General features: G+C 42.3%; 1 protein-coding gene across 3 annotated transcripts in view; it reads right to left on the bottom strand.

Annotated features, from left to right (window-relative positions):
- Window positions 1-14021, bottom strand: part of PEPD (peptidase D) — a 146933-nt gene that overhangs the window by 3760 nt on the left and 129152 nt on the right. For all 3 annotated transcript variants that reach the window (XM_059824841.1, XM_059824840.1, XM_059824839.1), the window contains one exon: window positions 5136-5327. In XM_059824841.1, the coding sequence (XP_059680824.1) occupies window positions 5136-5327 (192 nt within the window). The remainder of the gene's footprint in view (window positions 1-5135; window positions 5328-14021) is intronic.

Below are 14021 nucleotides of genomic sequence, written 5' to 3' on the forward strand. Positions count from 1 at the left end.
ACCTGATTGCACAACTGCCTAACACCAGCAACAGACCATCATGTGGCTTGACTCAATGGACCCAACTCTGTCCCAAAGCAGGGCTGTGCGGGCATAGCCAAGGACAGCATAGGAGTTAAATACCAAGGCTGCTGTCAGCTATATATACAGCCTCGCACTTTGTCCTGACTTACTAATACAGTCATGCTCCCCAGAGCCTCCTGTGTTATCTTCCAAGGGAAGGGGGTTGTAGCACTCATTCATTTCTTTTGGATGATGATATATATAAAAGGCTTTTGAGAATCAGGAAACAATTTTGGCCAATTAAATAGTCCAGATTTGCATGATGACAGATCCCAGATGTGATTAAAAAAGACCACTGGTGACATGTCTCCTTTTTTTTTAAATCTATTGAGCATTTGTTTGACTGTGGCTGTGGAAAGCAGCAAGACTATTGCTACAAGATCTTAGAGTGGGAGACTAGCTGGGGAAATGATGACAGGACATGGGCCACACATGCTACCCCACAAAGTAAATTAGCACACGTGCTTCTGTCCGGCTGAAGGATCCATGTGTCTGTTTTTATAGCTGATATCCTACAGAGGCAGATGCAGGTAGCCAAGGGGACTTCTTTCAACTCAGCCATCGACTCGCCAATAATTTTTAATAGAGCAAACTTACCACAAGCAGGGTTCGACTTTGGTATTTCAGGGGAACTGGTTAGCAAATCAAGCTGCCCTTACATCAAACCCAGGGATAGGCAGGTACGTTGCAGGGTTGAGGAAGGCACTTTCCTGTTACCAGTTACACGAAGTGACAACGCCAAGATGTTTTCTATAGACGCTAATAGGCTCTGTGCTACACAATGACTCTTTCTCATCCCATGCTGCCAGTCTTCCCTCTTCTTATTCACAAGCAAGTCCTCATGTCAGGCACCCTTCAAGGGTTCACGTATAAACATTTTATAAAAGAGGATCAAGATTAGTAGGGCGAGGCCATGTATTTTATTAGATTAACTGATACGGCTGGAAAAAGAAGCTTCAGGCACACAGTCCCTTCATCCAGGCTCAAAAAGAAGCAATAAACTATAAGCTAAATACAGGTCAGAAACAACTGCTCTTACTTTAAGCTAATTATGTTAATTAGACAACTTAAGAGAAAAGGGTTAAAGAAGGTTTATAAGCAACTAGTTGCTGTTTTTGCGTTGCCTACAACTATCACTTCTCTTACAAGAGCTTTAAAGGAAGCTATATAGTTCATTATGACAACTGCTTTTCTATGAAAACTTTTTAAAAAAATGCTGTGTAGCATTATTACTGCTGCATAATATGAAATGTTAAAAAGCAGATGAGCATAATGTTTATTGCCTAGTAAACTATTTCATTCCACAACACATGTTCACCATAAACCCAGAAACAGAGCTCAATCTTCTGAAAAATAAAAATCAGGACAGAGACAACTGTATGGCTCTGTGAACCAAAGGTAGAAGCAATTAAATATCCTGCTTTTTGTTTGGTTTAACATTTGTTCCTGAGTAAGGGAAGTACTATTGTTTTGAAAAATATTGTAATATTAGTGGATCTTCAAGGTCCTGGGCTTTGTAAATGTATTTAACTTTTACATGAGAAAAATCTGCAAATGAAAGAAAGTAATGTATTTAACATTTAGCTGTCTTTCAAGCATTTTCTCTAAGTTGCATAGAGATTTCACATGTTAAGTCTAGTGCTAGTTCTACCAATCCTAGGGAAAAATAAAGCCTGAACAGAGACTGAATATTTAAGGTCAAAAAAAGATTGAATGGTTTTACTGAGTCTTTGAGAAAACGTCATATGAACTGCATGAATCAGTAATCAGCTTATGAAGAATGGAAATGTCAAACCCTAAAGGGCAGCATTTGGAGTCAGTATTTGTCCTTCCCTGAGGAATCAGCTGCTTTTCCTGAGCAGTATATACAACCGTATAACACATACCTCTATTTGCACATCTATGTTTATTTATGAGCGCGGTGTGGGCAGAGTCCAGGCAGAGCAGAGGTGCCCTGGGACAGGCACTGTGCCAGCGCCTGACAGCAGCCCTTGCCCCACAGAATTTATGACCTCGGTAAATTGGACCTTAGTTTTGCAGATGGAGAACTGAAGCACGTACGACTGAGTGATTTCCTGAAATTGGCCAAGGAAGCTTGTGAAGGACTGAACTCAACGGCTATCAAGTGAAGAGTTTAGGGCTTCAGACAGGGCAGCCCATGCTCTCAGAAGCAGATCCCCTAGCAAAACTTCTTGCCTCTCTCCAGAGGGATCTGTATTTGACCCAGAACAGCTCTGGTTTGGTAAAAGCCCAAATTAACGAGGTTCCTGAGACGCAGTTACAGTCATGAAGCCTGGGTGTCTGTGTTACAGGAAGGCTGAGCTGCCGACGGACCTGTTCTGAGTGTGCGCAGGAGCTGCGCTGGTGCCGCCAGCACATGCCCCGCATGCCGGCAGCAATGCAGAGCAGGCAAAGGAACACCTCGTGTTGTCTCTCATTCTTTCCTGCTCTTGCAGCTTTTACAATCTCTTTACGGCTAATAACAGGCAGCATGAATTACAATAAATGGCTACAGTCTTGCCCTTTTTGGCACGTCAAAAGAGCTTCTCTTCTCAATGCAGAGACTTGTCACAGTCAAGAAAATTATCCAAAGCCCAAAAAAGACATGAATTCAAGGTGAATTCATTAAAATCCACAAATCCCTTGTGCGGACAGTCTTACTCAGAATTACAGTGGTGTTACTTTGGTTAATATAAATTCATTTTTGAAGTGAATTAAACTAAACCAAATTAAGAACATTTTAATTAGTGCTGAGCTCTGCAGAGGGAAATGGACTACTTATTTCCTTTTGCAGAATGTATTTTTCTTTTAAACTTAAAGGAAGATTGGACTGGCTGTAGTGAGCTCTTTAGCTAGAATTGACACCAATACTGACCCCTGTACTATTAATATTTGTCAGTAAAAACACTGAGCTTCACAAGATCTTTTTTAATCACGTAGAGAGAAAGTTTTCTGACGTGCTTTTGAGAGAAATACTCACTCATTCTGGATAAACTAGAATGAACCAGCACGCAGATAACTAAATATGCTACACAGCGCAAATTGCATCTTCTATTTATGCAGAATCAAGTCAGAATTGTAAAGGTGGAAAAATTAATTTTGATTGCCTTATAATCCAGCTTTTGTGTAGAATTCAGAAATATTCAGATGTACTTCAGTCTCAGATTTTATTTCCATTCTTCTCCTGGACAAAATCAAGTGACAACATCTGGCTCAGGGTATGTGTGTATTATTATTTTTTTCTCTCTAAGTAAAATGTATTGTTCACAGGGGGATTGGAGATTTAGATTTTTGCTCAATCGTTTTTGGGCAGCTCCCCTTTTTAGCAAAGTTTGTTGGCTAGCTCTCCTTACAAGTCATCATTACAGGAAGCTAAGCAAAAAACAGGGGAGAAAGTTAGACTTTGCTTGAAATCTCTGGAACAAAAGTGCCTGATCCAGCAAGTTATTACCAAGGTAGAGATCCTATGCTGTCACTCCTATTCCACTCAAACACAGGCAGCAGGTGACCCATGTGCATGCCTCAATCTGCAGAGCTGGAGTGGACATTCACAGCAAGTCATGGAAAAACGTGGGCTTTGCTGAGCATTTCCAGAGCAAGCTCACCAGGAATCAATTCAACTGCTGAAAAACTCCCACAGAGTGTTTACAAGGAAAGCAAAGATAGTTAAACCTGTTTTCGTTGTAGTATCAAGCTACACAAATGCATTACAGCGTTCCTCTAAAATATGCTTCAGCATACAGTACCATATATAATGTGCTCACAGTTAGAAAATGCAGAGTTAGCTGCCTTTCGTTCGCCAGTATCTCCGTTGGCTGGCTGGCAAGTCTTGATAAAGAAACAACACAGAGACAGATAACATCCCAAAAACCTCAGCAGTAAATTAAATACCAGCGAGGGTAAAGTCCCATGTCTCTCAATAAGGCTGCACACACATCGTATGGGGACCCTCTGCGGGCGGCTGCCCCGGAGCCCGGCTGGCTCACATGACTGGTGATGGCACACACAACTTTTCTGTTGGGGTTGGTGGTTCAAAGCCAGCTCAGACCGAAAGCGTTACAGTAATTACCCTCTCATGGCTGGCGTACAGTGATAAATTAGTAGATGGCAGCAGCAGACAATTCCTAATGAGTGACTTTTCATACCAGAAAATCACCGCCGTTGCCAGTGATTGTTAGCTTTGTTCAGTCTCAGCGGAAAAGCCATGAGGAGGATGGGGCATTGCAGCTGCCTGCTCTATCTTCTCCGTGCATGAATACGGAAGCTCGGAGAACAATGCAGCACCCTTCAAATGCTCACCCTGCTAAAATGAAAACCCACTGGAAGCCACTGCAACTGCTAAATGCTCTGCGAGGGCGGTGGCTTTTAATGGGAAATGTGCCCTGGAGAGCATGGAGAAACAAGGCCCCTCTACTTGCACGGCAGCTGACTGCATGGGAATGATCACCCAGATCATGACTACCTCCAGAGTCAGCCAACCTTCCTGCATGCACACTGCTGCCTGAGCCTGCAATGCGATACCTCGAGCGCAGGTGCTCATAAAGACCATCGGCCATTCCCTTGGAAAACAGGGAAGGCTCTACATCCACAAGTTTCGTGCTGTTCTAGCAATAGTCCAGTAAGAGCAATTATTGCTGTTTTTCTCTGCTGCCTCTCTGACTTAAACAGGATCAGGCTCTTCTGCCCTGGGAGGGAGCGCCGAACTATGCTGCTGTCAAGGAAGCTAAATTTGGAATATGGATCTCAGTCTCGTATTTTATAACATACACATTTCACACATTAGACAAAACACCTACCCGGCACATCACGGTACAGTGCTGACAGAAGGTATTTCAGTCAATGGAAAAATATGGGTCTATTGTTAAGCAGATATCACAAGTATAAAACCACATTTAAAAATAACAAAAACCCCACCAGTTTGTCTGCAGGGTCAAATGGCCCAAGGTACTGCTTCAGGAACAGCCCTATGTGCAATACATTACAACGTCTGCAAGATTTCTTCTCAAGAACATAGTAAAGGCAAACAAACAGAAAACCAACTTCAGAAAACCATCCGGTTAAGAATTACTCACCCCACCAAATCCTCTAAAGCGCTGCAGGACGTCATTGTTGATGAAACAGGACTGTGCAGGATCACGGAGGGCTTGGTCCAAGAGGTGGTCGATGAAGTAGATGCCTGGCTCGATGGTCAGCACCATGCCCTGCTCCAGGCTGCGGGCGGTGCGCAGGCTCCTGAGCCCCGGCAGGTCAATGCGCTCCACTCCCTGCGGAAGGAACACTGGTTCTGACAGACAGAAAGGCAATCCGTGGTGACCTTTTATCAAGACCCTCCTATGCTGACTGCTCCATAAAAGACCCAAAATACAAAAAATAATTGAGAAGTAGAGGACTGAAACTGTGCTGTACAGTTACCTCTCTCTCATCAGTCCCTCATTTAGCTTTCACGTACAGCGATGACCAGCTTTCAACTCAACACCCAAACTGTTTTTTGCACCATCCTGGCTTTGGATATGCTTGGTGCTGTTACTCTCTACCTTGGGAGAAGTACTGCACTATAGAGAAAAAAAATAATTATTTGCAATATTTCTTTCTATACCCTCCCTGGCAAAGTACAATATTTTATGCGACGTGCAAATCTTGAAATGCCCCCTCCACGTCACGGCTAAAATAGCTAAACTATGCAGCAGAGAACAATTTCTCCAAGGATATGCAAATGCTTAATTCTCACTGAATGTTATTAAAATTACACACTTATGATCTTGATTCAGGAGCAATGAGTCTACACATGACCTCATAAAAGCAGCCCATTTAAAACTAAACTTTTGTCAGATTCAGACTTTCAGGCAACATGGTACTGACTGATATTATTAAAAACTAAGTCAAAACAAGTCCTGACTAGCAAAACATTCTCTTCTTCCCAAAAGCTGGTAAAGTAAAATGATATATGAGGACGTGCTTAGTCAAGGAATTAGAAACACTGCAAAGACTAGTTCAGGATATTAATTTTCTTCCCCCAAATGTGCCAGGTATTGCAACATTGGAATAAATATATCTCAATCCCATTAGCTTTTTGAAAATTCTTTGCAACTGTAGCAAAATTTCATGAACAAAATACCGTGATGACCAGTAAACAGCTCACAAGCCCACTAGCTTGCAAACATGAACACACACTTTGCTCATGAAAACTTTTCCGCTTTAGCCAGTAAGTCAGAGGTTAACAGGTCTGTAAGACCAAGGCGTTATTTATCTGGTCCCCAGGTAGCTTTCCCAAATCTTGCTTCTGGCCAAAGTCACGGTAATTTTCCTTGCCGGCAGAAGGGGCGACTCCTTTCAGCATCACTAGCAGCGTGACGGGTATCACGAGGATGAAACATCCCCTTTCCCCAGGACAAAGCGCACTGCCCAGAGCTACCCTCGGTGCCTGGCAGCCAGGGCAACATGTCCCAGCACGGCTGTGCTCCCGTGTTTCAGCCACACCAATGCAGAGGGGCAAAGGGGGTCAGGAGCATACCCTGCAGATTAGCCACGTTTTCGTCTTACTGAATCATTCCCTCCTCAAAGTGGATATAGCCCCACAGTACTGTTTGCTCTTGAGCTCCACTTTCAGTTCAGAGAAAGCCTATTTCACAGAAATCCTGCTTGCAACAGCCACTCAGCAGTGTTTGTTTTATTCTCACTGGTCACCCAAGCAATACTGGGGTTGCTTTTTTTCCCTTTGCAGAGCTTATTCTGTTCCAATGCAGAGCATCTTACAGCAGCCAAGATTTTCAGAGCTAACCAGCCTGGACATCTGCGAGTAGGGCTGCTCATTTTTCAGGGATGCAGAGCATTTGCAGTTCTCGGCGCCCTCGCAAGCCAGCGAGTGCATCCTGGCCATTTTCACTGTCTGTTTGACACATTTTATTTCATATGTTTGATTTGAATTTTTCAGAGCATTATATTACACTAAAATAAGAAAGCACAATTTTGTTTTACTGAGGCTAGGAAACAAAAATACTCTGATATTAAGCAAGGCGTTTATATGCTTATTTGCATTTATATTCTTATCAAAACCCGAAGAGAATCAATATATTTCTAAACTTGAAACAATAACTGCACTGAAATGAAGCCATTTTTCTTTCTGCTGCTGCCCCATGGGGTTTGGCATCTCACACATTCATTGTAATGCGTAAAGGAAATGAGGGCATCCAATCTTGTGGATTAATCTCTCCATGAGCTGTAAACAATTAGATTAGTGTCTGGACCTTTTGGTGCCTTGCCAACTATCTATCGGCTGCTTTACAACAAACAACCCATATTTGGCTTTTAAGTACACTTCTCTTCAATTCTACTTGTAAATGCCTTTTCTGAGGCAGTCAATCCAAGACAGATGCTAGAAAGATGAATGCGCAGCGAGGAAAACAATGGCAAACATCCTCTGAAGGCAGCCCTGGCACGGCATCTGCATTTTTTGGCCTTTTCTTGAAACAAATGAGCTTTAACACCAGGTGTGACGATCAAGCCTTGATGCCCACTTCATTTAATCTCTGTACAGCTGTTAAAGCAATGTGTAGGCATTTTGTCTGGACTGCTTGCAGCCTAATTCTGCTTTTAGTACTTCCTCCAAGAAGCTAACAGCATGTTTCCAAGTCAGAAGCAAGACCCAAGGATTCATGTCTGCAAACCTCCTTCAGCAGCGCAGGCTCCCTGGGCCGTCAGCAAGGCAGGGAGGGCCCCCGAGGCACCTGAATACTACTGCTCACCCAAAAGTAAAATTTTAACTTCTCCAGAAGGAATTCACAAACTCTTTTTGATATTGTCCCCATCCTATCTCAAGTCTAGGTTGTGTCGGCTGTTGGTTTCATCTCCGGCTCTTTGGATTTTGCAGGCACTGAAGTCACTGTGTAAATAGCAGCAGCTACATCTCTTCCATGAAAGCATCTCTAACGGGTCTTCAGAGAAAGGATAACACTGCTCAGCTTTTCAAAGACACCAGTGGGTGGGTAAGGAAGATTTACGGTCCCTTTTAACAGAGGCTAGCAAGGTGTTCACCAAGAGATGTGTGAAACGGATGAAGAGAGAGAGAGGTTCTGGCTTACGACACGTACGTGGCCATGCATACCCTGAGTGGAGGACAGCCCCAGTCCAACTTGCTGCAAGGCTGAAGGACAACATGAACTGGACAGGGAATGAGCAGGGTGGGGAAGGGGGAAGCTGACCAAGCCGGGGAAATGACAAAATTCCTTCTTTTGAGAACAGCGCTGGATTAAAACATACATCAGACTATGGCTCCAGCACCCCAAGTGACATCTGATCTCTGGACACTCGTGACCATCTCAGTAGCCACCGCAGTCATCAGGTCCAGGGGCTGACAGCTCTCAGTCTGCTTTGGTTGTTTATGAAAACTAGGATAAACTGAGGATTTTTTTAATGACTGAAACACCACCACCCCCAGACAGAAGATGACAGGTCTCAAACAAGGACACTGCCATTTTCCATCAAGTCAAACCCTGTTGGAGCAAAGCCTGATGGGGAAACCTCACACTGTCATCTGTCAGAATGAATCTTCTGCCATTAATGGATTTCCTTCTTTGTGAGGAGGAAACTTCCCTACATTTTGCAGCTAAACAGCAAAAGCCTTGCTTTCAACAATAACCATGATGCTGTTTTGTAGTCAGATGAAATGAAGAGTGAAAATGTGAACGCCGGCGCAGCATCTGTGTGGATATCTGCTTCTATTACCATTGTATCCTGGAGGCCTGGCTACGGAGCAGGACTCTGTCACACTCAGTGCTGTACAACTGTAAAGCATAAGCTGGTAATTTGCCTCAAAAAAGTATAGAGAATAATCTAGAAAATATTAACACCCAGGCATCTAAAAAGAGACTCCCAGTGACATTCTGCAAAAACTACTTTTTGAAGAACTGTTTATTTTCCTGTATATTGCAACAACAGACTATATCCGAAATTGTTTTCTAAGATGGATTTTATTTGGAGGTTCTGCTCACATTTTAAAATTGAGACACTCCCCCCACAGTAAGCACAGATGTATGACACTGTCATTTGTGACTGTACTCCTGCCAAGAACATCAGATTCCAATTAATGGTTCATGTAAGGTAACAAAAAACAGCATGTCTAGGCAATAAGGACTGTCAAGGGAACAAGAGAATTATTATGTAAACTGATTTCATTACTATGTAAGCAAAATAAAAGTTCAAATTAAGTTAAATGTGCAGTAATATAAAATATAGATCTATTTTTGGAATAAGCAGGGAATTGGGAAGTATGCAAATATGCCTGTCCCCCAGAAAAGTGGCTGTGGAAGACTAGAAGTTGCAATATCCCCAAAATACCTCAGTATAAGGATGAATTATTGCCTGCTCCTAAGCAACCCAATGGTTAATGGGGGCGTATGTTGCTTTTTTCCATGGGAGAACTGTCATGTATATCATATTGGATCTTGTCCCACAGATACCGGCTACCAGGCAAAGCGATCAGAAGTAGAAATAGCTCCAGGCCCACTCAGCTGAGCCTGATCTTGGGTCTGTCTTTGGATCAGGGCGGAAGAAAACCGCAGGTGATGTCTCTGTGCTGGCTGGTCATTCCCACAGGGCCATGACACTAGTTAGGGATGTACAAGCGCGGAGATGCAAGGACACCCTCCCCCCTGAAACCAGGGGCTGCAACGCTTAGTTGGCATCACGCAGAAGTTTCCTCAGGCCAGCAATGGCAGCAAAACACGGCCACAGCAGAGATGACCAAAGCCACTCATAACTGCAAATACTGAACCACAGTGAAAGACTCACGTAGTGACACAAACTAGGTTCTGGTACTTTTTTCCAGCTATATCATCACAGAACTTTTTTGAGCCTGACTGACAGACTGTCCCAGTTGGACCATATCCAGTACAGTGAAGTCCTGACCATTTTACCAAGCTAAGTGCAATCAAGTATTTAAATTAGTGAGAATACTAACATTATATTTAGATTATATGAAATCAACACCGAAGAGAAATCTCAGCTCTTTCACTCTACCCTATTCTCCCACTGTGTATACCCAACTTCTAATTAGCTCATTTGCTGTAAAAAGAACCGAGCCCTATGCAGCTAATAAAATAAAAGTCTTGAATTCCATTTCACTTGTCTCCTGGTCCCTTCTCTCTAAGCCCTTATTTCTCTTGCTGAGTGTTACTAATGAAGATTAGTTTATTCAATCTATCCTGCTTTTTCCCAGCAACCTGAGCTGCCTATAGTCACCTGAAGGAACTGCTGTCAGTCCTGCCTACGAAAACAGCAGCAGGTTTACAGGAGAACATGCCCCAAGCATCACATACCACTTGTGGCATTTGCAAGTCAAAGCTTCCACTTCTGCAGGAGAATCTAATTACTAGCTGGAGCTTTTGGGACACAGCTCAAAGTTAATATTGGAGGAACGGAGGGCACACGATGTTTAACTGGCTATTTTATTTGAAACATTTTTGTCTTTTCCTAGGTAGTAACTGTGGTATCAGGTTTAAGCTGCCTAGTAAGTCTCCCATTTTTGCAGGGAATGAGGAAAAATCACCTGCCACTCATTCGAAGCACTTCTGCCTGCTGAGTCAGATAGAGCTGAATTTCAATCCATCACTACAGCGTGGTTCTGAGCATAAATTCCCATGTCATTTTTGCTTCCTGACCCTGAGATGTTACCAAGCTCCACTGTATCATAATGGAAATAATAAAACATAGGAATTGTGCTTTTTTTCTTTAAACCTAAGTGTGAGGAAAAAAAGAGATAGCGTATAATAAAAATCATCAAGTTGACAACTACAGCATAAACCTGGATGATGAGGACAATATTTAGATAGCGAATTCACAAGAAATGAGATAAAGAACTGCAAAAGCTACCAGCAACACTGTTTTAAAATGAGACCAATGACAAGCACCATCTAAAAATCTAATGGACGGGTTTTCTTGTGACACACAGAAAGCATACATAGGTGATGGCCTTAAATGAAAGGGCTTTTTCTTTTGTGAACTTTAGATACTAATATTAGTGGAAATTTCACAGGAAAAAACCTAAAGTATACCTATGATACCTTTTATATCTTACTTTTACATGTAATTGAAAGCAGAACTGTACTGTCTTGTTTTTTTCTCTCCTCCTGTGCCTAGAATGAATTGTTCAAAAACACACAAGCTCTGTTAGTCTCTGCTAAAATTTCAGAAAGATTTGGATAATAAATATTCAGATAAAAACTCTCTTAGCCCTTCTTAAATATGTTATCACAGAGGCGCTACCACTGTTGCTGATTAGCTCAGCCTTAGCCAGTGGCAGATCCGTCTTGGAGTCGGCTGGCATTGGCTCTATCAGACATACGAGAAGCTTCTAGCAGCTTCTCGCAGAAGCCACCCCTGTAGCCCCCCCTGCTACCAAAGCGCTGCCACGCAAACCCAATACACACATAAAGTCTTTTGCAACAAACTTCAACATGTAAAAGAAACATAAGCAAGTATCTCCATCAAAAAAAATCTAACCAGAACTAATGAAATCCAAACCAAGCAACAAAAAACCCCAAGTCCATGACACTTTCTTTCTCAGAGGAGGAGGGAAACCCTGTGGTACGACAGGGCATCGTGCGCACCACGGCACTGCACTGACACAGCACCTCAGCCCTCCCTCCGCTTAGGCCTCTGCTCAAGTCCTAAGCTTCCATAAACACCCAAACCCCAGCATCTGCCCTCACAGGGAAAAGCTGCTGGGAACCGATCACAACTTTCCTGAGCACATAAGATGCCACAGTAGGGTAAGAAGATCTATTAACCTAACTCTGGGAGCGGTTTAAATCCCACAGAAGCCTAGGCTGCAGAAACTCTCCTGGTTGGTGTTCGACCCAACAGAGAACAGCAGCACTATGGATTTCAGTGCTGCTCTGCATGGAAACGCTGCAGAATTGAAAGTCTTCACCAATTTGTTTCTTGCCTGCACTCTGCCTGCTCAGCAGCCCACACAGCCATATGTCTCTGCTACGCAAGAATGCAAAGAATCAAAGAGAAAGTGGTTCAAGGGGACACCATGAAGCAGAAGCAGCAGGTTTTTTCTCTTAATTTTTTCTCAAGGTGTGCAATCGCTCACAAGAACAAAACCTGGAGCTAAAACTGGTGAAAGGCCCTTTTACTCTTTGCTCATATAAGCACCTGCCATACAGGTTGTTTCATGTTTGCAGGCCCTGGGTATGTACAGCTAGAGCGAGGCTTTGCAAGGTTATGACCAAGTGAAGCAATTTGCATCACTGGGGCTCTACATAACAGCTTTAGGCTTCTTGGTAAATTCACCTCGTCCTCTGCTTCTTAAAGGGAAAAACGTTAATGCATCATTTGCAATGCTAACCACAAAAAAAAAGAAATCTTCTGCTTCAGCATGAAGTAGGATACATAAGGAAAAAAATTTTGCCAGAACAAGAAAGGGAACAAGATAATTCCTGTATGCTCTAGTAGGTTTGGCGACCTAAATCCCCAGACAGTCATCTGGGATCTGGGAGCAAGCTTTCTGTTAGAGCCAGACGCAGCTTGTACACCTCTCTGAGCAGCAGAGATGTTCCCCAAGCATGCACAGTAATGGAAGGACATGGATAACTCCAGGATCAAAACAAACCTCTAACCTTAATTTGCTGATGCAGAAGAGCGATGAAAGGATCGGCTTTTCATGAGAATTGAATTAAAACTTTAAACTAAGGTAAATCTTATAATTTTAGAAGACAAAACAAAATGAAACTCTTAATTCACAAGTTGTTAAAATCACAGTAGTTATTAACCTAACTTAAATTAACTGGCTTATTATTATAGAAAGTCATCAAATGTACTTAGCATTCTTTAGAGCCTTACAGTCAATTAATATAACATGAAATTGAATCAACTCAAGCATCTAGAGACGCAGAACCTAGATTTAAATGAAAACTTCAGCCCCATCTACCTCAGGGTTTGAAAATCTGGGATCACCTACCACATCTTCTCCATTGCAACAGGCACAAACCCTCATTTATATCCCGTATCGAATTTACCCAGAAACAAATGAAAGAGTGTGGGAAAACCATCTCCATGATTAAATTTTACAGCTGAAGCTAAGCCCAGTGGAGTTTTCACCCTTTGAAGCAAGCTCTGTCTGACTAAGGGCCAGATTTTCTGAAGTGATTAGTACCATTGGGGCTGGATTTTCAGAACTGCTCAAGTTGTAGTTAGACCCTTAAAAGAAGCAGACAGATTTTTCAAAGAAGTGTTCGACGCTCTGTTTCCCTGTGAGGAATACCACGGTACGCTGCAGGAGACTTGATTCCCGAAGGAGCTCTTGACTGCCAAGTACTTCTGAAAATCAGGACATTTACTTACGTGCTTTTAATGGGAAATACTGGTGGTTACGGTCTTTTGAAAACCTTGCCCTAAACATAGTTGCTAAGCTGCACTTATTGTTGGCCAAAACCAGTTATTCTTTATCATGGCAAAAAAAAAGGAAGGGAAATGTTATATTTTTCTAATATCCCAGAGTATCCTTTGCAGCAAATGTGCAAGCTTTTTACAGTGTTTGTCACAGAGGAAGAAAGTGCTTTTTCAATGCTGCATGTGAAAGCAGCTTACTGGAAAAGATGAAAACTTATTATTGCCAATTTTGAAAAAAGAAATCTTTGGCTACTAATGAATAACTAATCTAAGCTAACAATGTCTGGAAATAGTTTTTTTGGAACACACAAAACTTTGTGACGGATAAAAATTAGGAAATTAAAGCTTATTGTATTATTCCAAATGTAACTGTTTACACTTGAGGAAAAATAATGGAATAATATCCACTTGGAAAGTTTTTATTTTTAAAAAATCCTTTGTAATACTCCCAGAAATTCCCTCGGCCAAAAGCAAATAACTTGCTTCTTAACCAGCTAGAAAAAAGAACATGATACTACAGGCATGGGCTCAGTGTACAATAAACACACAAACAGCTTTATGAAATT

Source organism: Gavia stellata, chromosome 15, assembly GCF_030936135.1.
Source record: "Gavia stellata isolate bGavSte3 chromosome 15, bGavSte3.hap2, whole genome shotgun sequence".
NCBI classification, from domain to species: Eukaryota; Metazoa; Chordata; class Aves; order Gaviiformes; family Gaviidae; genus Gavia; species Gavia stellata.